Source organism: Palaemon carinicauda, chromosome 1 (genome assembly GCF_036898095.1).
Source record: "Palaemon carinicauda isolate YSFRI2023 chromosome 1, ASM3689809v2, whole genome shotgun sequence".
Classification (NCBI taxonomy): Eukaryota; Metazoa; Arthropoda; class Malacostraca; order Decapoda; family Palaemonidae; genus Palaemon; species Palaemon carinicauda.
In genome coordinates, this window is record NC_090725.1 from 274812428 (window position 1) to 274839280 (window position 26853).

General features: G+C 41.5%; 1 protein-coding gene across 1 annotated transcript in view; it reads right to left on the minus strand.

The window, feature by feature from the left end:
- Nucleotides 1–2770: 2770 nt before the first annotated feature.
- The window catches only part of LOC137639215 (large ribosomal subunit protein mL39-like), a 75147-nt gene continuing 51064 nt past the window's right edge, over nt 2771–26853 (minus strand). Inside the window, exons 5-10 of the mRNA XM_068371511.1 lie at nt 25170–25293; nt 24838–24899; nt 11434–11593; nt 4085–4257; nt 3622–3669; nt 2771–2950 (exon numbers count right to left, since the gene is read on the minus strand). Coding sequence (XP_068227612.1) covers nt 2873–2950; nt 3622–3669; nt 4085–4257; nt 11434–11593; nt 24838–24899; nt 25170–25293 — 645 coding nt within the window. The 3' untranslated portion in view covers nt 2771–2872. The remainder of the gene's footprint in view (nt 2951–3621; nt 3670–4084; nt 4258–11433; nt 11594–24837; nt 24900–25169; nt 25294–26853) is intronic.

Consider the following 26853-nt stretch of genomic DNA (forward strand, 5'->3'; position numbering starts at 1 on the left):
AACTTCTGGAGTACTGTATAGTATTGAGCCTCAGGATGGAGAAGGCCTGGCTATTAGAATTAACTGCTTGCCTAGTATTACGAACAGGATAGAATTGTCCAGGGAGATCTGAATGTAAAGGATGGTCAAAGTTATGAAAAATCTTATGCAACATGCATAATGAAATAATTGAATGACGGTGCCAGAGATTAATATCTAGATCAGGAATAAGAAATTTAATAGACCGTAAGTTTCTGTCCAACAAATTAAGATGAGAATCAGCAGCTGAAGACCAGACAGGAGAACAATACTCAAAACAAGGTAGAATGAAAGAATTAAAACACTTATTCAGAATAGATTGCTCACCAAAAATCTTAAAAGACTTTCTCAATAGGCCAATTTTTTGTGCAATTGAAGAAGACACAGACCTTAAATGTTTCTCAAAAGTAAATTTGCTGTCAAGAATCACACCTAAAATTTTGAAAGAGTCATACAAATTTAAAGAAACATTATCAATACTGAGATCTGGATGTTGAGGAGCCACCGTCCTTGACCTACTTACAATCATACTTTGAGTTTTGTTAGGATTCAAATTCATACCCAATAATTTGCACCATGCACTAATTTTAGCTAAATCTCTATTAAGGGGTTCACCAACCCCAGATCTACATTCAGGGGATGGAATTGATGCAAAGAGAGTAGCATCATCTGCATATGCAACAAGCTTGTTTTCTAGGCCAAACCACATGTCATGTGTATACAGTATGAAAAGTAATGGGCCAAGAATACTACCCTGTGGAACACCGGATATCACATTCCTATACTCACTATGGTGCCCGTCAACAACAACTCTTTGAGATCTATTACTTAAAAAATCAATAATAACGCTAAGAAACGACCCACCCACTCCCAACTGTTTCAGTTTGAAAACAAGGGCCTCATGATTTACACGGTCAAAGGCAGCACTAAAATCAAGGCCAATCATGCGCACTTCCTGACCACAATCAAGGGACTTCTGTACAGCATTGGAGATTGTAAGAAGGGTATCACATGCTCCAAGGCCTTTACGAAAACCAAATTGCAAACTAGGGAGTAGATGATTACCTTCAGCAAACCTATTAAGACGTTTTGCCAGAAGACGTTCAAAAACTTTAGATAATATGGGAGTTATGGAAACATTACCAAATGTATATTTCCCTGGAGCAATAAGGTTACTTCTTGTATTACAAATGGAACATTTGTAAAAAAACTCACCTTCTACAAGCCCATTAAGCCCTGTGTCATAGACTAGATAAGGCACATCAAGATACTCCAACTAATCAAGTCAATGCAGCTGAAGCATCCATGCCTAGAAGTGCTTAGAAACTCTAGGAGAGGGGCCGCTGAGACAATTTCAGCATCGATAAGCACTTTGCCTCTCACTGGGATTCAAGACAATCTTTCCTACTCCCATGTCTAAGCAGGTTAGAGTAATCCTGGGTCTGGTGGACTCTCAGACCTAGGTCTAGCCTATCCAGAAAGCTCTTTCTTCCCCAATCACCAAGCAAAGGAGAATCCATGTCCCAGCGAAGGTCAACCTGTTGGCTTGTGTTGATGGATGACTTTCCCTTGGGCTGAATCAGTTCAGAAGCTACCCACTTCTCTACCCCAAATTCAATGGTTATTGTCTTTTTCCTGGTGATATCATGGGTTGACAGTACTTTGTCAGGGCAGTGGACTTTGCCAATCTTGAAGGAGGATGTAAAGTTTACTGGTTGATGCTGTCTGGAGGAAATACTATTTTGTGGTTCAACGGACAGCCAACCTGCGGGATAACTTTTTTTTTTAAATAGATTCAGTTGCATGACATTTTTCCTGACAAGTGGGGACAAATAGAAGCACATTTTTGGGAAATGTATTGGTAATAAATTTTCCATTAGTCATTTTGCAGTGATGTATAAGCAGTGATGAAGCAATGGAGAATTGAACACCAGAACTTCCTTATCCATCTTCCAATTTTGAGCTTTAAAAAACTGTGACCATGCCATTCAGATCCTTTACAATCCTAGCAGGGAGATTCAGTGACTTGCTCTCGGAGATTTTCAAATTTAGGTCTGACATTTCGGGCGATACGGATTAAGGATGTGTCCAATTCTTGGGTATGATTGGATGAACATTCAGTATTTAGGGTTGAAACTCGGGTGCAATGCAATTCAGAATACATAAAACAAGTTTGTTGAAATAAGTTAAAAAAAAGTTGGAAAAAGAAAGTTTGATACCTATTGCATTCAAGAAATATGTGATCATCAAAAGTTTTTTCACGAAAGATCTTCCCTTTACAAATTTTGATGGGAAACAAGTTCTCTTTTCTGTCCTATACTGTCTTCATAAACTCATATCAAATCTATAATTTCATCTAACCCCTTTTCCCAAGGCTTCCTTGACCTTTGTTCATGTCTTCGTTCCTCCACTTCAAATGCTTCTCTTACTGATTATTCCTCAAACCTTCTCATATCATGTCCAAACCCTTAGTATCTCAGAATTCTTTGGCCCTTTTTTAAGCTTCCGAACACTGCATTTCTCCACCAATCCATTTGTAGCACAATTTTCCCAACAAGCAGGAAAATTAGCACTTTAACAAATTTTCATCAATATTCCTTTTCAATGCCCCTGTTCTGCAGCTCAGAGTATTAGTATATCATAAAATGTTTATAAATGACATTATAAGATTTATCTACAATAAAATTGCTCAACAGAATCCCATCTATTTCACTGGTAAAATTATCAAAAACAGATAAAAATAAAATGCTCATCAGACTTCTTTCTAATTTATTTGATCTCTTTCCACATAATATTTACATGAATGTATATAAAAAATGAACATGGCCACTTTTTTTACACGGCAATCCAAGATCTATTTAGCAGCAGATAATTGCTGTGATTTCGCTCCAATGTCTCCTATGATGGGTATGCTTGGAACTCTACCTGTGTTCTGAAAGGAAGAAGAATATATTACCATCTATTACTGTCTAAGTATAATTCAAAAGTGACTTTAATCCTCATAATTAATTTAGATGACCATTCTACTACATGTTAAAACATGAGTTTTGGGAAAAATTCAAAAGAGGTTCTCTTATACCTTTCAATTCAAGTAAATACTGGCCACATAACTAACACACACACACACACGTACATATTAATGTTAGTGAAGTAACTGACTTTGATGTTAAAATTCTGTGATTAATATATTAATGATTAATACATGTAATTCAGCATGGAAGAAGCTGTGAGAAATAACGATGATTATTTACACTCACAATCTAACTGTTTATCATAATTCAGGATATTTTCCTAGTAGATAGTATGGAACCATCCACCAGTAATAATAATACATGTAATAAAAATATGGTACCCAACAATGATAATTCTGAAGTAATTTCATAATCTAACATAAAGTAAGAAAATAATTCAGAAAAAATAGTAACAGTAATCATATTCATAAGATTAAGAAAAATATTCAAAGTTATCACTTTTTCACACCTAGATGTAAATATTTGAGCAACTGTTGATAACAATGCCATCATTGGTCCACATATCAAAGTATATATATACATGAAATTGAAAACCTGAAAAGTTATAAAAACAGATCGTAATCCTCCTTACCAACTGTTCAGCACGTTTCTGCAAAATTCCAAAGGAGAAATGGTTCATCTGTAACATGGAAAAAATTTATCTGAAACATGATGTATCAACCAACTTTTCAATAACTAAAGTATTTTCAATAAACAATTCAGCCAATAAAGTTTTGAGGTCATAAGATTTTCCAAAATCATATTCCCTATCATTAGTAAACCGGTCATTCTCTCTCGTATCCCATCACCATAGAGCTTAGCAATAATATACCAAATTAGAGGAATATATTCTATGGCTATAAATACTCAACTTATTTCCCCACAAATCCAACTCTGCATTACGTTGTAATCTTTAGGTTAAAGGTTTAGCCTACTATGCAATCTTACATAGGATTCCCTAGGTGCATATTTTCTTAAAAAATCATTGCACAAGACATTCTAAGGTACACTAAAGCATAAACAGCTAAACCAAAAACAAAATTGCTTTAACTCACCATAAACCCCTTAGGAAGAGCTACACCTTGAAAACGTAAAAGCTCTCCACTATCCACTTTGATGGGATGAACAGATGCTATTGAAACTTTACCCATGTGAGAAGTGTTGCTTATGAGCGGGCCTCTGCTCATGTCGACAAAATCACCTACTCTGTACAGCACTACGCTATTACCTTTGAGAAAATGTTATTTTCATTAGTAAAATAAATTTTTGAATATACTTACCCGATAATCATGTAGCTGTCAACTCCGTTGCCCGACAGAATTCTATGGAGGGATACGCCAGCTATCACAATACTAGAAGGGGGTGTATTTACCAGCGCCACCTGTGGCCAGGTACTCAAGTACTTCTTGTTGACACCTCCTCAATTATTCCTCTGTCCCACTGGTTCTCTATGGGGAGGAAGGGAGGGTCAATTAAATCATGATTATCGGGTAAGTATATTCAAAAATTTATTTTACTAATGAAAATAACATTTTTCAATATTAAACTTACCCGATAATCATGTAGCTGATTCACACCCAGGGGGGTGGGTGAAAACCAGTGTACAAGATTAAAGGATAGCCAAGTATCCCAAATTTCATATAACAGTTATCTCAAATAACAATGAAATAATAAGTACCTGGTAAGGAAGTCGAATTGAACCGTTACTCTGCCTCTTTTTTAAGTTCGTCTTCCTTACTGAGCGCAGCGTTCCTCTTGGAGGCTGAATCAACCCAAGGTGCTAAAGTATACAGGGCTGCAACCCATACTAAAGGACCTCATCACAACCTTTAACCTCGGCGCTTCTCAAGAAAGAATTGACCACCCGCCAAATCAACAAGGATGTGGAAGGCTTCTTAGCCGACCGTACAACCCATAAAAAGTATTCAAGAGAAAGGTTAAAAAGTTATGGGATTATGGGAATGTAGTGGCTGAGCCCTCGCCTACTACTGCATTCGTTGCTACGAATGGTCCCAGGGTGTAGCAGTACTCGTAAAGAGACTGGACATCTTTGAGATAGAATGATGCGAACACTGACTTGCTTCTCCAATAGGTTGCATCCATAACACTCTGCAGAGAACGGTTCTGTTTGAAGGCCACTGAAGTAGCCACAGCTCTCACTTCATGTGTCCTTACCTTCAGCAAAGCAAGGTCTTCTTCCTTCAGATGAGAATTTGCTTCTCTAATCAGAAGCCTGATGTAGTAAGAAACTGAGTTCTTAGACATTGGTAGAGAAGGCTTCTTGATAGCACACCATAAGGCTTCTGATTGTCCTCGTAATGGTTTTGACCTTCTTAGATAGTACTTAAGAGCTCTAACTGGGCAAAGTACTCTCTCCAGTTCGTTCCCCACCATGTTGGACAGGCTTGGGATCTCGAACGACTTAGGCCAAGGACGGGAAGGAAGCTCGTTTTTAGCCAAAAAACCGAGCTGCAAGGAACATGTAGCCGTTTCAGATGTGAAACCTATGTTCCTGCTGAAGGCGTGGATCTCACTTACTCTTTTACCTGTTGCTAAGTACACGAGGAAAAGAGTTTTTAATGTGAGGTCCTTAAAAGAGGCTGATTGGAGCGGTTCAAATCCTGATGACATTAGGAACCTTAGGACCACGTCTAGATTCCAGCCTGGAGTGGACAACCGACGTTCCTTTGAGGTCTCAAAAGACCTAAGGAGGTCCTGTAGATCTTTGTTGGAGGAAAGATCCAAGCCTCTGTGGCGGAAAACCGCTGCCAACATACTTCTGTAACCCTTGATCGTAGGAGCTGATAGGGATCTTACGTTCCTTAGATGTAACAGGAAGTCAGCAATCTGGGTTACAGTGGTACTGGTTGAGGAAACTGCATTGGCCTTGCACCAGCTTCGGAAGACTTCCCATTTAGACTGATAGACTCTGAGAGTGGATGTCGTCCTTGCTCTGGCAATCGCTCTGGCTGCCTCCTTCGAAAAGCCTCTAGCTCTTGAGAGTCTTTCGATAGTCTGAAGGCAGTCAGACGAAGAGCGTGGAGGTTGACGCAGAAGGTCCACTCTTAGAGGAAGAGTCCTGGGAACGTCGACCAGCCATTGTAGTACCTCGGTGAAACATTCTCTCGCGGGCCAGAGGGGAGCAACCAACGTCAGCCGTGTCCCTTTGTGAGAGGCGAACTTCTGAAGTACCCTGTTGACAATCTTGAACGGCGGGAATGCATACAGGTCGAGATGGGACCAATCCAGCAGAAAGGCATCCACGCGAACTGCTGCTGGGTCTGGAATCGGAGAACAATACAAGAGGAGCCTCTTGGTCATCGAGGTAGCGAATAGATCTATGGTTGGCTGACCCCACAGGGCCCAAAGTCTGCTGCAAACATTCTTGTGAAGGGTCCACTCTGTGGGGAAGACCTGACCCTTCCGGCTGAGGCGATCTGCCATGACATTCATATCGCCCTGAATGAGCCTCGTTACCAGCGTGAGCTTTCGATCTTTTGACCAAATGAGGAGGTCCCTTGCGATCTCGAACAACTTCCTCGAATGAGTCCCTCCCTGCTTGGAGATGTAAGCCAAGGCTGTGGTGTTGTCGGAGTTCACCTCCACCACCTTGTTTAGCTGGAGGGACTTGAAGTTTATCAAGGCCAGATGAACTGCCAACAACTCCTTGCAATAGATGTGAAGTGTCCTTTGCTCCTGATTCCATGTTCCCGAGCATTCCTGTCCGTCCAGTGTCGCACCCCAGCCCGTGTCCGATGCGTCCGAGAAGAGACGGTGGTCGGGGGTCTGAACAGCCAATGGTAGACCTTCCTTGAGAAGAATGCTGTTCTTCCACCACGTTAGAGTAGACCTCATCTCTTCGGAAACAGGAACTGAGACCGTCTCTAGCGTCATGTCCTTTATCCAGTGAGCAGCTAGATGATACTGAAGGGGGCGGAGGTGGAGTCTCCCTAACTCGATGAACAGGGCCAGCGATGAAAGTGTCCCTGTTAGACTCATCCACTGCCTGACTAAGCATCGGTTCCTTCTCAGCATGCTCTGGATGCATTCTAGGGCTTGGAAGATCCTTGGGGCCGACGGACAAGTCCGAAAAGCTCGACTATGAAGATCCATACCCAAGGAGACAATGGTCAGGGATGGAACGAGCTGAGACTCCTCAAAATTGACCAGGAGGCCCAGTTCCTTGGTCAGATCCAGAGTCCATTTGAAAATCTCCAGACAGCGACGACTTGTGGGAGCTCTTAAAAGCCAGTCGTCTCACGGAGCCGGACACAAGATCATGATACTGCTGCACAGTCTGTAAACTGTCAATCATGGGCAAGAGAGGAAGTACAGTGACAACCCGAATCTGTCTAGACTGTCTGGGTCGTACAGACAACTCCTTAACGGGTTGCTGAGGTTGCCGCACTGCGTCACAACAAGTCACTTCTGTTGGTTGTTGAACGTCTTCCCCGTGACACATTGACTCCGTAAACAAAAAATCCTCTAACAAGGACTAAGCTTGGACTGCATGTCATGCAACACAGCTCAAGGTCTATGGGAGCAGGTGTGGTAACAGACGGGATTAGCGACTGAAGTGGAACTATCACCTTCCCTGTAAGCATGTTATGCTTAAATAAAAGTCCATAAGAGGTTATGCAGCTAAAGGCTCCCTCCAAATGACAGAGTCCTCAAGAGAATATCAGAAGGAGGGAGAAAAGAACTTTCTCATCTACAGGGACCTTATCCTAGAAAAGCTAAGTTCTCTGAGTGAGGGTTCACTGGTGCAAAAGCAGCAGACTAGAAGGCAACGTTATGAAACTGCTTGACAGTCTAGTGAGTTGGCAACAACCCAAGATGTGTTGAGAAGCATGCGGTAAGGTATGCAGAGCATGATGTATGCAGAGTATGCTGTATGCAGAGCATGCTGTATGTAGAGCATGTTGTATGCAGAGCATGCTGAATGCAGAGCATGCTGTATGCAGAGCATGTTGTATGCAGAGCATGCTGAATGCAGAGCATGCTGTATGCTGAGCATGTAGTAAGCAGAGCCTGCTGTAAGCAGAGCCTGCTGTAAGGAAAGCAGAGCGTGTGCATGGCGTTTAACATTTCTCAGAAATTCCATGACCAGTGCTAGAGTGCTTTATGCATGCTTGCATGGGGTTTAAACCATGGTATGAAAATGGAGGTAAGGTATGCTGAACAGCAGAGTCAGAACGAGCTGGAACAACAATAGTTGTGGTTTCCTCTTCAAGACTCCGTTGAGGGAACACCTGAGGCTCAGTCTGCAAAGGCTGAATAAAAGACAAGCAGAAGGAAGGCGCATGGGTGGAGGAGGCTGACTCCTAGCATGAGTGGTTGAACCCAAGGGTTGCGCTTGCTGAGCGGTTGGCGGAAGCGGAGTAGCAAGTTCCAGTTCCTGTGGTGTGAGCGGAGCGCGATGAGGAAGAGGCTGCGCAGAACAAGGTAAATGTCTCGCAAGCTGAGGCTCCTGAGGCGCAAGGCTAAGGTGTTGTGGTGCTTGCCTTGTGGAGGGTTGAGCTCGCTGCAGCGAGAGCTGAGGAGACTGACTCATGGACGGGAGAGGTTGTTGTACCTCAACCGAGTGTTGCATCACTGGTGGAGCAGCAAGTGGAGGCGGAGGAAGAGAGGTATAATCCTCCTGATCCCATTGTAAAGGTTGCCTTAAGGAAGGCGGAGGCTGAACACCACAGGGAACAGCAAACTCAGCACGTGGCTCAACATCGTACGCCTGGCAGGTGGTACTGCGATCAGGCGGAGCGAGCATAGGCGGAGGGAGTGTAGGCGGAGGCGGAGGAGTAACACTCTCAGCCCGACACTCACGCATTAAGTCCGAAAGCTATGCTTGCATGGACTGTAGTAGAGTCCACAACATCGTACGCCTGGCAGGTGGTACTGCGATCAGGCGGAGCGAGTGTAGGTGGAGGGAGTGTAGGCGGAGGCGGAGGAGCAACACTCTCAGCCCGACACTCACGCATCAAGTCCGAAAGCTGTGCTTGCATAGACTGTAGTAGAGTCCACAACATCGTACGCCTGGCAGATGGTACTGCGATCAGGCGGAGCGATCATAGGCGGGGGGGAGTGTAGGCGGAGGCGGAGGCGCAACACTCTCAGCCCGACACTCACGCATCAAGACCGAAAGTTGTGACTGTATCATGTATGGACTGCAGTAGAGTCAACTTGGGGTCGGCAGACACTAAGGTCTGCTGAGGTAAAGCCTTAACAGCAGAGATCTGTTGCGGCAGAACCTTACTCCTCTTAGGCGGAGTGTAATCAACTGATGACTGAGGAGAGTCAGAGCTAACCCAATGACTGCATTCGGGTTGTGAACTTTAACTTCGTACGTCTGGCATAGGTCTGGACTTAACGTTTAAGAGGTCTTGAGACCTGAGACCAGCGATACTCTGCCTTTATTTTCTCCCCTAATCTCTTCTGCAGACGAGCAAAATAAGGGCTCAATCGTCTGCGGGTGGGAGTGACGGTCTCGGTAAGACACGCCCACAACCACCGAGGATACTTCTGTGCGCCGATCAAGGCCTGCTGAACCCTTATGCCCTTCGACATTGCTTCTCCCCTGGGCTTGGGAGCTTGCAAGAGGTCCCGGACTGGGAGAACGACTGGCGCGCACAAAAGTACCCTCACGCACTAATCACTTATCACTTTGATTTCTGTTTGCACTTATTTCACTGAACTCGAAACTTTAAGTGGTTTGTACCTGAAATACGCAATTCTATCCTTTCTCAAAGTTAGTAATTGCGAAAACAGAATTACAATGTAACAGAAAAATCTAATGAAAGATAATTCAGTGGCTGGAAAGAGACTAAACACTAGATCACTCTAGAAACGTTTAGTTTCTTCCCCTAAAGAGACTAGGGAGAAGAGCAAAAACGATAACGACGTTACTCGTACGCCTGGCAGGCTTGAATGAAACGTTTATCCTCTTTCTCCCTCCGTCTCTATCTCTCTCTCTCTCTCTCTCTCTCTCTCTCTCTCTCTCTCTCTCTCTCTCTCTCTCTTGACTTAGAACCTGAGAGAAGAGCCCAATCATATATATCGTTAAAACATATTATTGTTAAAGGAAAAAACTGAAAAGTTCCTTTATTAGGATCAAAACCATTAAGTTAAGAAAGAATGAACAAAACGCTAGACACGGTTACTCTTACTGCAACGTGAAACCGTGAACATTCTTTCTCTATCGTAACGATAGAGTGCAAGTTGAACGTTCTGAACGTCAACAACTGCAGAGACAAAACAAAACGTTAGTTCAACTTTGAAAACAGTAGAGACTATCAAAGAAATTCTTTCAAAAACATTAAAATAGCATAATATGTTAACAGGTAAAACCGAAATGACGGGCTCAAAGTTTATTAACTTCGGTAAAAGACCGCCTACTATTAGGAAGGTCGAATATAAACAAATATAAAAAATAATTTTAATGAGTTTATAATAAAAGGAAGTTAATCGAAGAGGCCTATAAGAGGCGGAGAGATATAAAATAAATCTATAACTTTTGTTAAGCAAAATTAAGAAAGAGAGTCTATACTCTCTTAGACACCAACACTTCCGTCTAAGGGAAGGGTCGGCCATTGAAAGGTGAACGAGAGTTCATACTCTCTCGTCACCATAATTAATCAAATTAATTCCAAAAGCTAACTAAGCTAATATAGAAGTTTCCAGTAAAGCGACAGCCGAAATCAAAGAGAAATACTTCACCAAAGACGTGAAAATACTCCAAGAACATAAGCGTATCCCAGAACGTCTTGCCGGAAGCACGACAGAGGAATAATTGAGGAGGTGTCAACAAGAAGTACTTGAGTACCTGGCCACAGGTGGCGCTGGTAAATACACCCCCTTCTAGTATTGTGATAGCTGGCGTATCCCTCCATAGAATTCTGTCGGGCAACGGAGTTGACAGCTACATGATTATCGGGTAAGTTTAATATTGAAAAATGAAAGTTCTTATTAGTAATAGTTTCTTCTAAAAAAGAAATCATCAGGTATGAATAAAAAACTCACTTATAAGATATGTTACAGAATTTTAGCCTCATGGCTCTGTTCTGGAGCCATAGAGGCCATTCAAGACAGAGGTGCACCTGTAATTGCAATACAGTAATTAGTAAAAATTGAATATAGGTTGGACAGCAAGATGGATGAAAAAAAGTGGAAACAGGCAAAATAGAAGACTTCAAAGTGGGGCCGGTAGGAGATGAAGGGACATTGCTAAGATCCTTCAGTAATTTCTAAAGTAATAAAATCACTGTAATAAAAGGGTTTGCATATGGATATTTAATTAATTACAGAAGTGTAACAAAAACGTTATACCAAAGTAATTGTCATGTAACAAGTAATTTAAAAATCTATACTAATGGGTCACAAAACAAAAGGAATAACAATACATTCTTACCTTTTTCTCCTTGGGCTGCTATGTGTGGAACTTGCGCTCTTTTGTATTGATTGTCTGAAAACATCTCAAATGCTAATTTTGCGTCAACTTCTAATCTCTCAAAAGGAAGTGCAGAAAGAGAAAGCTTGGTCATCGCTCCTGACAGAGTACGAAGTTCCTCCTGAAATAAAAAACATAAAAAAAAATTGTTTGAATGATCAAGAAATTATTATCATCATTAGCTAAGCTACAATATTAGTTGGAAAAGCAAGTTGCTATAAGCCCAAGGTCTCCAACAAGGAATAATAGCCTAGTGAGGAAAGGAAATAAATAAATGATAAGTGAAATATTTAACAATTAATAAAATATTTTAAAAACGGTAACAAGATCAAAACATATATTCAATATATAAACTATAAAAAGACTTATGTCAGTCTGTTCAACATAAAAACATTTGCTACAACTTTGAACTTTTGAAGTTCTACTTATTCAACTACCCGATTAGGAAGATATCATTCCACAACTTGGTCAAAGCTGGAATAAAACTTAAAGAATACTGTGTAGTATTGAGAAAGCCTGACTATTAGAAATTAACTGCATGCATAGTATTAGGAAGAGATGGAACTGTCCGGGAAGATCTGAATGTAAAGGATGATCAGAATTATGAAAAATCTTTTGCAACATGCATAACGAACTAATTGAACGGCGGTGCCAGAGATGAGTACCTAGATCAGGAAGAGGAAATTTAATTGACCATAAGTTTCTGTCCAACAAATTAAGATAAGAATAGCAGCTGAAGACCAGACAGGAGAACAATACTTGAAACAAGGTAGTATGAAAGAATTAAAAATGATATTTTAATTATAAAATAAATTTTTGAATATACTTACCCGGTGAATATATAATAGCTGCAACTCTGCGGCTCGACAGAAAACACACTCAAAAAACTCGCGAGCGATCGCTATGAAGGTTGCGGGTGTGCCCACCAGCGCCACTATCGGCCAGATACCACTCTTGCATGTAAACAAACCCTTCAATTCTTCTCGTCCCGCTGCGTCTCTATTGGGAAGGAAGGGAGGGCCTTTAATTTATATATTCACCGGGTAAGTATATTCAAAAATTTATTTTATAATTAAAATATCATTTTTAAATATTTAACTTAGCCGGTGAATATATAATAGCTGATTCACACCCAAGGCGGTGGGTAGAGACCAGAGTTAATTAAGTTTAAAGCGTATAAGCTAAGAGTTTTTGACAGTTATCAATATAACAAAACCCAAATATATAGGTACCTGGTAAGGAAGTTGACTTAGACGATTACTCTGCCTTATAAGTCTGTCTTCCTCACGAAGCCCAGCGATCCTCTTAGGATGCTGAAAGACTCCCAGGAGCTGAAGTATTAAGGGCTGCAACCCATACAACAGGACCTCATCAAACCCTTAATCTGGGCGCTCTCAAGAAATGACTTTGACCACCCGCCAAATCAATCAGGATGCGAAAGGCTTCTTAGCCTTCCGTACAACCCAAAAAAACAATATTAAAAACATTTCAAGAGACAGATTAAAAAGGATATTGGAATTAGGGTAATGTAGTGGTAGAACCCTCACCCACTACTGCACTCGCTGCAACGAATGGACCCAGTGTGTAGCAGTCCTCGTAAAGAGTCTGGACATCTTTTAAGTAAAATGACGCGAACACTGACTTGCTTCTCCAAAAAGTCGCGTCCATAATACTTTGCAGAGATTTATTTTGCTTGAAGGCCACGGAGGTTGCTATATCTCTAACTTCGTGCGTCTTAACCTTAAGCAAACATCGGTCTTTCTCATTCAAGTGAGAATGAGCTTCTCGTATTAAAAAAAAAAAAATCTGATAAAATATGACAAAGCATTCTTTGACATAGGCAATGAAGGTTTCTTAACTGAGCACCATAATGCCTCAGATTTACCTCGTAATGACTTAGTACGAGCTAAATCGAACTTAAGAGCTCTAACAGGACATAATACTCTTTCCAGTTCGTTGCCTACGATCTCTGATAAGCAAGGAATATCAAAAGATTTAGGCCAAGGACGAGAAGGCAGTTCATTTTTGGCCGGGAAACCAAGTTGAAGTGAACAAGTGGCTTTTTTCTGTAGAAAAGCCGATGTTCTTACTGAAGGCATGAAGTTCACTGACCCTTTTAGCCGAAGCCAAGCACACTAGGAAAAGTGTCTTGAGGGTGAGATCCTTCAGGGAGGCTGAATGTAATGGCTCAAACCTGTCTGACATGAGGAACCTTAGGACCACGTCTAAGTTCCATCCAGGAGTTGCCAAACGACGTTCCTTAAAGGTCTCGAAAGACTTAAGGAGATCTTGGAGATCTTTATTGTTGGAAAGATCTAAGCCTCTATGTCGAAAGACCGAAGCCAACATGCTCCTGTAGCCCTTAATCGTGAGAGCTGAAAGGGAGTGAACCTTTCTCAGATGTAAAAGAAAATCTGCGATTTGGGCTACAGAGGTACTGGACGAGGACACAGATGCTGACTTGCACCAGTCTCGAAAGACTTCCCACTTCGACTGGTATACTCTAATGGTAGAAGCTCTCCTAGCTCTTGCAATCGCACTGGCTGCCTCCTTCGAAAAGCCTCTAGCTCTTGAGAGTCTTTCGATAGTCTGAAGGAAGTCAGACGAAGAGCGGGGAGGCTTTGATAGACATTCTTTACGTGGGGCTGACGTAACAGATCTACCGTTAGAGGAAGACTTCTTGGAAAGTCTACCAGCCATTGAAGTACCTCGGTGCACCACTCTCTCGCGGGCCAGAGGGTAGCAACCAACGTCAACCTTGTCCCTTCGTGAGAGGCGAACTTCTGCAGTACCTTGTTGACTATCTTGAATGGTGGGAATGCATATAAGTCCAGAAAAGACCAATCCAGTAGAAACGCGTCTATGTAGATTGCTTCTGTATCTAGGACTGGAGAGCAATAGATTGGTAACCTTTTGGTCAACGAGGAGGCAAAGAGGTCTATGGTGGGTTGACCCCAAGTAGCCCAAAGACTCTTGCCCACGTCCTTGTGGAGGGTCCATTCCGTGGGTATCACCTGACCCCTCCGACTGAGACAGTCTGCCAAGACGTTCAAGTCCCCCTGGATGAATCTCGTCAACAGGGAGATGCCTCGAATTCTTGACCATAAGAGAAGGTCCCTTGCGATCTCGAGCAGCGTGAAGGAGTGTGTGCCTCCTTGCTTGGAGATGTACGCCAAAGTTGTGGTGTTGTCTGAGTTGACCTCTACCACTTAGTTTCGAAGAAGCTTTCTAATATCATCAAGGCCAAGTGGACTGCTAATAGCTCCTTGCCGTTGATGTGCATGCTCTTCTGACTTGAGGTCCACAGACCCGAGCATTCCCGACCGTCCAGGGTCGCACCCCAACCCAAATCCGACGCGTCTGAGGACAACACGTGGTTTGGGTTCTTGACTGCTAGGGATAGTCCCTCTCTCAGACTGATATTGCTGTCCCACCATTTCAGGCATGCCTTTACTGGTTCGGAGACTGGGAATGATACCGTCTCTAATGTCTTGTCCTAGTTCCAGTGAGAGGCTAGATGGAACCGGAGAGGCAGAAGGTGTAGTCTCCCTAGTGAGACAAACTGCTCCAGGGATGAGAGAGTCCCTACGAGACTGTTCCAACTCCTGACTGAATAAACGTTTCGTTTCAGCATTAGTTGGACTTCGAGCAGGGCTTGACTGCGAATCTCCATCCCCAAATATAGAATAATCTGGGATGGGATCAGTTGGGACTTTTAGGTTGACCAAAAGTCCCAACTCCCTGGCCAGACTCAACGTCCAATGTAGATCCTGCAGACAGCGAAGACTGGACAATGCTCTGAGAAGCCAGTCGTCCAAGTACAGGGAGGCTCGGATCCCCGATAGATGGAGGGATTTTGCCACATTCCTCATGAGCCTCGTAAACACGAGAGGCGCAGGACTGAGGCCAAAGCACAGGGCTCGAAACTGGTACCCCACATTCCTGTAAACAAACCTCAGAAACGGTTGGGAATCCGGGTGTATAGGAATGTGGAAGTATGCCTCCTGAAGGTCGAGAGAGACCATCCAGTCGCCTTCCATAAATGCTGTCAAGACAGCCTGGTAGACTTCATCGTGAAGTTTGTCTTGACAATGAACACATTGAGCACACTTGCCTCTTACGTACTCCTGCAGTGAACATGGCTGCCAAATCATTGGAGCCATCCCTGAGGGACTTGTTCCTGCAGAGAACGTGGCTGTCAGATCATTGGAGCCATCCCTGAAAGCCTTGTTTATGCATGACATAATTGTACAGCAAAACTTCAAAGGCTCGAAAATAGCTCCGAAGTCGACCTGTGAAATCTTGGAGCGTCTCATGGCCAGGCGCCAGGGAGAGTCTATGAGGTTTGAGAAGTCTATCTGGGCAGAGGCAGGAACTCCCAAGCCGAGAACTTCTCTCGTGTCATATCAGACTCTCGCTCTATAAGCAAGCTTAAAAGAAGGGAAAGCAAAGGCTGTCTCCCCCAAACTCCTCCTGGTGATAAACCAGTCGCCAAGCAAACTTAAAGCTCTCTTAGAAGAGCGAGAGAGCACTAGCTTATAAAACAACGGCTTCGAAGTAGCTAGGCCTAGTGTAAGCTCTGACGTTTAGGCGAACGAGGAGCAGCAGTTACAAAAAGATCCGGACAAAGATCCTTAAAAATCAGCATGATTTATTTAAAGTCCATAGAAGGCTAAGCAGCTTAAGGCTCCTCTCCGTCTGACAGAGTCCTCAAGGGAATATCAGTAGGAGGGGGAACAGCAACTTCCTCATCTGAAGGAACCTTGTCCGACAATAGCCGAGTCTCAAGCAAGGGAGAGACCTACCGTGGTGGCAATGCTTTACAAGCAGAGTCCACACGCACTGGTGCATTAGTAGCGGACCAGGACGCAACGTCATGTAACTGCTTGACAGTCTGTGAACTGTCAACAACAACAGGTGCGTGAGGACGCACAGCGTCCACTCGAGACTGCTTTGACCGCCTAGACTGAGCAGTCAAAACAACTCTAGAATGCGGAGGTTGACGCTCAGCGTCAAAACAACTCTAGAATGCGGAGGTTGACGCTCAGCGTCAAAACAAGTCAACTCCGATTGTTGGCGAACGTCCTGAACGTCAACAGGAGCATCAGCAAGTGGCCTAACATCCAAATGTGGCTGAAAATCCACACGAGACCGCATCGAGTGTGGTTCTAAACAACCTGACTGACGTGACTTGGCTACGCCAACGTCAACAGGACGCACAAAGGAACGTTAGGGTGGCTGAAGGCCAGGATCTCGATGAGATAAACGGCTAGGCTCAACGGACTTATCGGCAGAATAGTCTTCCATAAGGGAGGCAAGCTTATTCTGCATGTCTTGCCGTACAACGCATTTAGGATCAACGGGAATGGTTGCGGTAAGAGACGAGGGTAACGTCTGTGACTGCAAAACCTTGCCTACAAAAAGACTCTCGGAGTCTGTGTTACGCTTTTGTTTAGGCGGCGAGCAGTCTTCCGATGACTGCATAGGGTCAGAGCTGTCCTAATAGTTAAAACCAGGACGCTGGACCTGTCCTGAAAGGACTGACTTTCGCTTAAAGGGCCTCGAAACTTGTTTCACGGTTTCTTATGCGAAAAGCCTTCGGATGACGAGGAGAAAATCGTCTCTCTCGCCTTATGGTAGGGGTGATCTTGGTAAGATACACCTGATACCATAGAGGGAACGTCTGTTCGCTGATCAAGGCCTCTCGAACCCATAAGTCGTACGACATTACTTCTCCCCTGGGCTTGGGAGCTTGCAAGAGGTCCCGGACTAGGCGAACGACAGGCACGAACAGACGAACCCACGGTCGCAACACTGATAACACTTTGCGCAATATCACTTTATCACTACGATTTTCTGTTTTGCACTTATTTCACTGAAATCGAATTTTTTAACAATTCACATTAGGTATGAATAAAACTGATTTCTACCTGAAGCACGCAATTCTACCCTCATCAAAAGGTTGTAATTGTGAAATCAGTCGTATAATGTAAGCACATTAATACCAGCAAAAAACAGTAAACATATTTTAAAATAAAAAAATCAGTGGCTGGGGAAGAGACTAAACACTAGTTCATTCAAAACTACGTTTTCAATCTCTCACCGTACAGTGCCTTGGGACGAGAATAAAAACTAAAAACGTTTTATCCTTTCTCCCCGTACAGAGACTAGGGACGAGAGTAACTCGAGAACAACGTTACTCGCTTGGGACGAGATAAAGATCGGAACGTTCTCTTTCCTCTCTCTCTCTCTCTCTCTCTTGATTTCGCACCGAAGAGAAGAGCCCACTTACCTTTCGTCAATAAACAGGTTATTTGACCAAAGGAAAAAACTGAAAGGTTTAAAACATTTAAGCTTTGAAAGAAAAAAGAACAAAACGTCAGAATCGATTTACTCTTTCTGCAAAGTGAAACCGTGATACTCTCTCTCTCTATCGTAACGATAGAGCGCAAACTGCGTAGCATAAATAAACTAAACGTTAGTTCATCTTTGAAACAGTACGAAGACTATTCAAAGAAAAAAACTATCATAAAATATTTACTAAAAATATTTCATTTAATAAGTTTTAAATCATTAGCTCTGTAAAAGTTATTTACGATTGAAAAGGGCTCAACGTTGTTTAACTTCGGTTTCCAAGTTAGGACCGCCTACTCTCAGGAAAGGTCGCATATAAACAAATCATTAAAATTTATTTTGATGTTTATTATAAATGGAAAGCTTATCGAAGAGGCCTAATAAAGGCGGTTGAGATATAAAATATATAGAGGAAAATCTATAATTAATTTATAACGTGATAAGATAATTGCTAAAAGCCTAAAACACACTTCCGTCTAAGGGAAGGGTCGGCCATTTAAAAGTCAAAGAAAGTTCATACTCTCTCTCTTGTCATCAAAAATTAAATCTATCCAAAAACGAGTTTAAGATTTAAGATGAAGATAAAACACCTGCACTGCGAAAGCTCAAACCAAAATGAAGTACTTCACCAAATATGTTGAGAAAACTCCAGGTTCTACAGCAAGTATTGATACATCTTGTCGTCAACGTCGACAGAGAAGAATTGAAGGGTTTGTTTACATGCAAGAGTGGTATCTGGCCGATAGTGGCGCTGGTGGGCACACCCGCAACCTTCATAGCGATCGCTCGCGAGTTTTTGAGTGTGTTTTCTGTCGAGCCGCAGAGTTGCAGCTATTATATATTCACCGGCTAAGTTAAATATTTAAAACACTTCAATAAGCCAATTTTTTGTGCAATTGAAGAAGACACAGACATAATGTGTTTCTCAAAAGTAAATTTGGTGTTGAGAATCACACCTAAATTTTAAAAGTCATACAGTGTTAAAGAAACATTTTCAATGCTGAGATCTGGATGTTGAGGAGCCACTGTCCTTGATATACTTACCATCATACTTTGAGTTTTGTTAGGATTCATCTTCATGCCCCATAATTTGCACAATGCACTAATTCTAGCTAGATCTCTATTAAGGGATTCAGTAATCCCATATCTACATTCAGGATATGGAATTAATGCAAAGAGTAGCATCATCTGCATATGCATCAATCTTGTTTTCTAGTCCAAACCACATGTCATTTTTACTGTTTATAGTATGAAAAGTAATGGGCCAAGAACACTACCCTGAGGAACACCAGATATCACATTCCTATATTCACCATGGTGCCCATCAGCAACAACAACTTTGCGATCTTTTACTTCAAAATTCAATAATGATGCTAAGAAATGACCCATTCACTCCCAGCCATAAACCTGACTTGTAGTTGGGTGCAAAATCTATGAGACATTTGGAAATGTGACATTCCATATATTTGTCAAAAGGTTAAAAAAAATTAATGTAAAATTTCAGTACTGTATGCTCCACTTCACCGGTTATACAGTACTGTACCAACCCAATTTCTTTTAAATAAAAATTATAAATACTTTTAAACTCATCATTGAGTCTAGTTATGCAAAATAAAGGGAGGCAGGGCTTGAGCCATGAAATTTTAAAATACTTCTCTTCTTGAATGCAAACTTATCTTTATCCACACAGGTAATTGTTACATAAGTTTTTCAACTGACAATCTGTAGTTTAGTTGAAGATTGAAAGAGAAGTAAATTGTAGAAACCTGAAAAATGTAAATCTATTAAGGCTAGGTTACCTTACTTACCCTGCATCTACTCAGTGGGCAACTCTCAATACCTTGAAACAAAGATGTCCACCAGTTTATTGAATCTCTGTCAAAAATATACAATGGCCTTCCCATTAATTTAAGGTATAACAATGTTTCCACAAAACACATAAATCTTCCTGTCATTTCTTCGAAATAGTGTCATACGACTGGGATAGTATGGTGAACAGTGAGTAACTTTCTACAACCTAGTGACCATCTGGTTGGTTTTTAGCAAGAAAGTCCAGTACCAAGAATTAGAATTATCATCATTAATTACCCTTTCACAGGCCAGAAAACATGTGAAGGAAAGCCCAATAAAAGTTCTTGACACTTACAGATGCATAAACAATATCACGGATAACAGATTTTCCTCCTGACATAAAAGCTACAAACTTTTCCACCAAAACACCCTACCACAGCAGGAAACTCAACTTGACTGACCAGAGTTCAATTTTACTGATGTTTATTTTCTCCACCACCCAGATACTCTCACTGTGGTCAAGATGAAAATTCAACCTATCTATGAAGAATATAAGGTCAAAAAATGGTGAAATGATTCATGCATTTCTATCCCACATGATTCCTTGGTGTTATCCTTACGTAAAATTAGGCTGTTGCATAAGAGAAGGCTCACAACTGATCAGTAATTTGGTTGGAGATTGAACGAGAAGTACAATATCATCATCTCCTGCAATGCCTATTGACGCAAAGGGCTTCGGTTAGATTTCGCCAGTCGTCTCTATAGAAACCCTAAAAATGTATTTCTTCCTACATGATAATACAAACCATCGTCCTTTACTATAGGAGAGAGAAAACAGCGAAAGCTGGAACATGGCAGTTAAATCTTATTCGAGATATAAACATAACAGCCGAAAGTTCACTGGTGGGCCGGTAGGAGTAGCCGCCTATACCCGTCTAGCCACCAGTGATCCCAAGCATTTTGACTTAAGCCATTGGAGAGTGCAATTATTCTCCTCTATGCTTTTGGAAGAATTACTAATTCTTTTACTTTCATTCTAGTGTGTTTGTGATCATGCCAATTATGTGGACATATCTGGGAGTGCCACATAAAACCTGCGGCCCTTTCATAAGTAGCCTTAAGGTTGATCCTCATTCACTATGCTGAGTTTGTAGAGGCCATTTATGTACTGAAACCTTTCCTTGTGACGAAAGTCAGGAGTGGTCACCCTTGCAGTGAGTAAAGTTCAGCAAGAGAAAGAAGAAGCCTAATAGGGATCCTTCACCTTCGGAGTCTTCCAGGAAGTCGAAGAAGTCTAGGCCTCCTACTTCTTCTCCCGGGACTCTCCATTCCGACTCTTCTCTAGTAGAGTCTGAATCACTTTCTCGTGTCAAAGCGCCCAGTAGAAGAGCAAGTATCAGTGGTTCCCGCAGACATAAACAAGAGAAACAGCCTCCTCCTCATCTTCCTCCTTCCCCTGCACAGAAGACATGTACTCGTCACTCTTCTGTTTCTCACGTGCATTCTGGCTCCTTGGGACATACACCTTGGATTGCGAGAGAACCTCCATGCACTTCATTCCCCCCGGATATAAGCGCATACGCATCAAGCGATCTCATCCTCGGTACCGTACACTTGCTGGTCCACATAAATCCAGCCTGATGACAAGAATCATCAGTTCCAGTCCTTCACAGAAGCTTTCATCACAGGAAGAGTCACCCCCTCACCGTTGGCATAAAGAACTCTCTCCTTCTCGACGTCATCGCTCCTAAAGAGCTCAAAGTATGCGGTTCTCCTTGTTCTCATCAGTGTCTCCCTGATCGAATTGCATATCTCCCTCGAGGTTCCCCGTCACGTTCCAGGCATTCATCAACAACTCAGTTGGATAAGTACAGAACAAGCGTTCACCTTCATAATACATGAAGGATTCTCCATCGATTTCAGCTAGGCACTCAAGACCTACTTCTCACTATCATTCTTCATCTCCTGATGGATATTTTCCAACATCTAAATATTTGCATGTCTGAACAGATCGTTTTCTGACGAAAGAGGAAAGTAAAACTGATCCAGAAGGTCAACGAATTCCTCTTTAATAAAGGCTGCTAAATGAAAGGCTCCTTTAAATCCTGCATCTCCAATAATATCAGCAAGAGATTCGGACCTTGCTTTGGAACTGCCTACCACCCCGGTAATTTCCTTTAGTCTAGGTCAGTGGTCTTCACTGCGCGGCTCGCGAGCCAATGGCGGCTCGCAATGGCCAGATTGGTGGCTCGCAGGAGAGAAAGAGAAATGTAGAGAATTCATCAGTGATCAAAGAAAAATTCCTAAGTACTACATAAAAATTTCATCCTTTTGCCGTATCATGCATCTTTTATTAAGATTGGCAATAGGAAAAGGTTCATCTGGCTAAAAATATAAACTCAGAAATATTGACTACTCTATCAGGGTTGCATGAAATAAAATTCACTTAAAAAAGAAAATAAATAATTGTAAATGGCGAGCCATATTTTTACCTCATACCATAGAATCATTGATTTTCAAGTTTCCATGACTGAGTAATTGGGATCTTAATGTTTATTTATTTTGGCCAGATGAAAATGAACAGAATATAGTGGCCCTGGCAATTCTTTACTTTTCATATGTTGCAGAGAATTTTACAGACAACATATATTGCATGGATCTTGGCCAAACATAAGAAACCTTTTACCAGATAAAGAGATTGTTAAAGAATGTGTTTTGGCATCAGCAGAGAAAATGTATTGTTGTTTTAATAATAATGATGCAATTTCTTTCAAACAAATCATATCACTTTTATGACTGCACTATTTGTTTTTTTTCTGACAATAACCTAAAATGGTCTAACATGGTTTGTGTATGTCCTGCTGTCCCCAACATGAGACAAAGAAAAGGGTCTCATTGGATTAATGAGGAAGGAAAAGGAAATTCCAAACTTGGCCTTATTCCATTGTATAATTCATTAGGAGGCACTTGTGACAAAACTCAAAGATTGTGAACTTGAAAATGTAATGCAGCTGGTTGTTCGGGTGGTAATTCTTTTATTCAAGGAGATTGAACATCGTCAATTTCGTGAACTTCTGGCTGAATGTGACGGATGCTTAATGAAGTGACATGATTATCTCGAGGCAGAGTGCTTGAACGATTCTTGCGTCTCCTGCCTCAAATTCGTGGGATCACTGCAAGCAAAGGAAAAGTTGAACCTGAACTTGAGAGTCCTGAGTGGATAAGGAAACTGTCTTTCCTAACTGATCTCGCCTACCACCTGAAGGCACTAAAATTAAAGTTACATGAGAGAGGTAAACAGCAGCTGCAATGGTAGGTGGAGTCAAAGCATTTCAAAACAAGATCACATCACTTTTCATACCTTAAAAGCAATTTGTACATTTTCCAAACCTTAGGAAAGCCACACTTGGCAATCCAGAAATGTTGCAAAGTTTCAGCTATATCACTTTCAAGAATGCATTAAAAGAATTGGGAAAGGAGTCTGAGGCAATGAATAACAAGGACTTATTCCCTTTAATTGAGACCCCATCTAATGTGTATGTTTTAACCTTGAGTTCTATACTCGCTAAACTTTTCCCTGATCATTCTCCGGTGGGTTCAGATCGTTGAGCTGTGGGCAAATAGAACGCTAAAGGCGATTTTAAAATCAGGGGAGGGAAATTTCTGGCATACTGCCCCAGATATAAACTACCCAGTTTTGAAGCAGACTGCACATAAAGTGATGTGCTACTTTGTGAGCACATACTCTAAATTTTCAACTGTAAATATTGCGAAGAGAAAACAGAGGAATAGTCACTAATAGACATTTGGATATCCTAACAAGAATAGCCGGGACAAATTACAAATATAGCTTGGAGAAAGTGAAGAAACCGCTTGGACATTTCTGGTCATTTCAAAATTAAACGAAGGTACCATATTCATATTGACTTTTATGTTAGTAAAGCCAAGAATTTTAACATTATCTATTTAGTAATAAGGTAGGTTACTAGTTTTACTTTATAAATACGTGTCTTTGGAAACCCAGCAAAAATTGAATTTAGATCCCACACACGAACACGTTTTACACACACACACACACATACATATATATATACATATATATATATATGTATGCATGTATATATATACCTTTATGGCTTATGTGGCTCGTACTCTGAGTATGTCCTAAACTTTTGGCTCTCCTGAAGAAATTAGTGAATACCACTGGTCTAGGTCGTTCTCAGAATCATCACTATCCATCGACTGAGAAATCCAAATGAAAAGTCTCTGTTTCCTCTTTCTTCTCCTGGTACATCAATGATTGATGCGCTCTCCAGGCAGAAGAATAGGAAGAGGGTCCTGTTACTCTCCCTAAGGGTGAAACGAGATGTAGAGCTCACAGGGGATCTCTCTTGCCGAGGAAGATCTCCTTCACAGATTCCTACAGACTTATGCCAATTGAGTTAATCAAGTTGCTGTCAGTCATCTCTGTCAGACCATCGAATCCTAGAGACTTGTAGCGTAAACCCTTGTCTCCTTTTTCTGCTGGCGCATTACAATAAAGTAATAAGTATACTACCTTCACCAAGAAGAAAGTTCTTCCGGCAGACTCTCAAAAACAGCTAAAAGTGGTAGGAATTGATCATCAGGTTGGGAAATCTTCTTCGATGACTACTGGGTTCCCACAGCCAGTTACAGATAACCCTCTCCCTTTCCGAGACCCAAAGGACAAAAGTCCCTATTGGACTACCTCCACCTCCTGCTGTACTTACTCCAGACACTCATCACAGGACGACCCTTGACTGCACGAGTGTCCCCTGCAGGAAGGGCACGGCTGATAGGATACTTTGCCCTGGCACTCATAAACGTACCGCGTCTTCGTTGGCACATTGGGACACTTCCTCAAGTCTTGCTGCATCCTTGACAAACACAAGTCACAAACATGCTGGAAAAAAAAAAAGAGAAAAAAAAATTCTACCTAGTTAATTTCTGCCAATAAACCAAGAGATCAGTAAAAATATCCCGTTCTCACCAACAGCTGAAATCAAAGGTTACTTTGGTGGGCAGGGACATGACCTTTTAAAGGAAAGAAAACAGGAATTTTTTAGTTTTGGGGTAGCGTTGGTGTAAGTCAAAACTTCAAAAACAGCATTATGAATATCAGGGGAGGTTCATAGGTATAACTATTATCTTCTATTTAATTCTTATGATACAAATATTATACGGTACTCTTTAACTAACCTTTCTTGGCTCCCAACTAGGCCTCTTCAGGTCAACGTCATACACAAAACTTCCAGTGCGCACTACAAACAAAAATAATCTCAATAAAACAAAACTGTTAAAGAAATGACAATGACATATAGTCACTGATGAACAATATATATTGTGGTATAAAATTAGGAGAATTTACTCATTTTAATGGAATCTTCACTATTAATCAGTATATAATCCAGAGGAGCAAATTAATAAATACTTGTTTAATAAAATTTAACCAGATATTTGAGAACATAAAAAGTATCAATACAACTACAGACTTACAACTACTACAATACAAATTTACAGTACTGACGTACCATTCGGAGAAGGGAACGAACAAAGCTCAACATATATGTCGTCTTTGAAAACAGTTTCCAAAACTGCTCCCAACATAACCGATGCTGCTCTCCAAAAAGCACGGTTAACATAATATGGATCAGGCTGTTGAAAGAAAAATTTAACTTTGTAATTTATATAAATTATCATAACTTTATTGCAATGACATATCAAGATAAGCATCCATATCCAACTTTGTCTCATTACCATATAAAATATTTTGAAAACAGCTATTGCATATAACACATTTTTGAAATCTAATTAGGAAACTTTCAAGAAGATATGCATGTGAGAAGACTAACGACAAACTTGCATTATAGGATTAATTAACAGCATGGTTACAAGGAACAGACAGCTCCATGCAAAGAGAAGCTGATAATCCTAATTTAAAGTTTCTGACATTCAAACTAATTAAAAAATAATTATTTTTAGATAAGTTTGAATCTGAAGTCAAAATGCTTGTAACATTAAGATAAAAAATGACAAAACTATTCATAACCATGACAAATTTTGAAATAATTTGTATTTTTCCTAACTGGAAGATAAATAGTGACACAACTATTCATAACCATAACAAATTTGGAAATAATTTGTATTTTTCCTCACAAGAGCTCTTTAGAATGGAAATATAATTCAGTGATAGCTGAAACCAGCCGTTAAGCTTTTACGAGGAGTGGTTACCCTCTACTAATTAGCAGGGGGGGGGGGGGGGAGCAGGGTAGTAGACTAGCCACCCCACTAATACTTACACTAGTAACAAACCGTCATTTTGCAATTGCGGCAGGACTTCTTAACGAAGGTGATGGCGAGACCAGTATGTGTAAAGAGCTCCAGGTTTGTCTACTGTAGTTAGGAAAAATACAAATTATTACCAAATTTATCATTTGTTCAGACACTATACAAACCATTACGCTCTTTTCAGTGGAGACCCACTCCATGGTGGGTGGAAGTCCAAAAACCAACTGGCTGGTGACTGACCCAGGGTGTATTATACTCTTTGCTTTGCACAAGCTGTTTATAGGTCACCATTACACCTCATTAATCTTAAAGGTTAATGGCCTATGCAATCTGTGCTAGGTGTAAGAATTTAGTTTTGTGAATAGACCAAGTAAGCTTAATTCTGGACTAAACTCAGCACTTAACCTAGACATTGGCCAACTCCAACTTGTTTGGAGGACAAGGACAAAACAAATACTGTACTGTATATACAGCATTCATATATCAGGTTCCACAAAGAACGATGGTACCCACCGGCAGTTAGAGGAGGTCAGCTTGCAGAGTTCCCCGGATGTTGAAACCAAAGAGAGGGAAGAATGATAGAGGAAGTGGTCAGTCACTTACACATTCATTCCAGACTTACTCACGGGTAACATCTGCCCTTAACCAACTGCTACTTGTCCTACAATGCAGCTGAGGTGTTATTGGCCACATTTTGTGCAGCCACCACAGGACTGAAGGTAGAAATATCAAGATTCCTGTGGGTTATGTCTTGTAGGTAGTGAGTGGTGAGCGTGGTTTGCCGTTTTCACACGCCGACTTGCAACACCTGCGTCACAGAAAAGTTCTGAAACTCCAGGGACGTGCTGATGCTCCTGATGTCATGAGCTCGAGGTCGATGACCAGACGGTGAGGAGCCTGGTTGGTTCTCTTGATCACCTGCCTGAT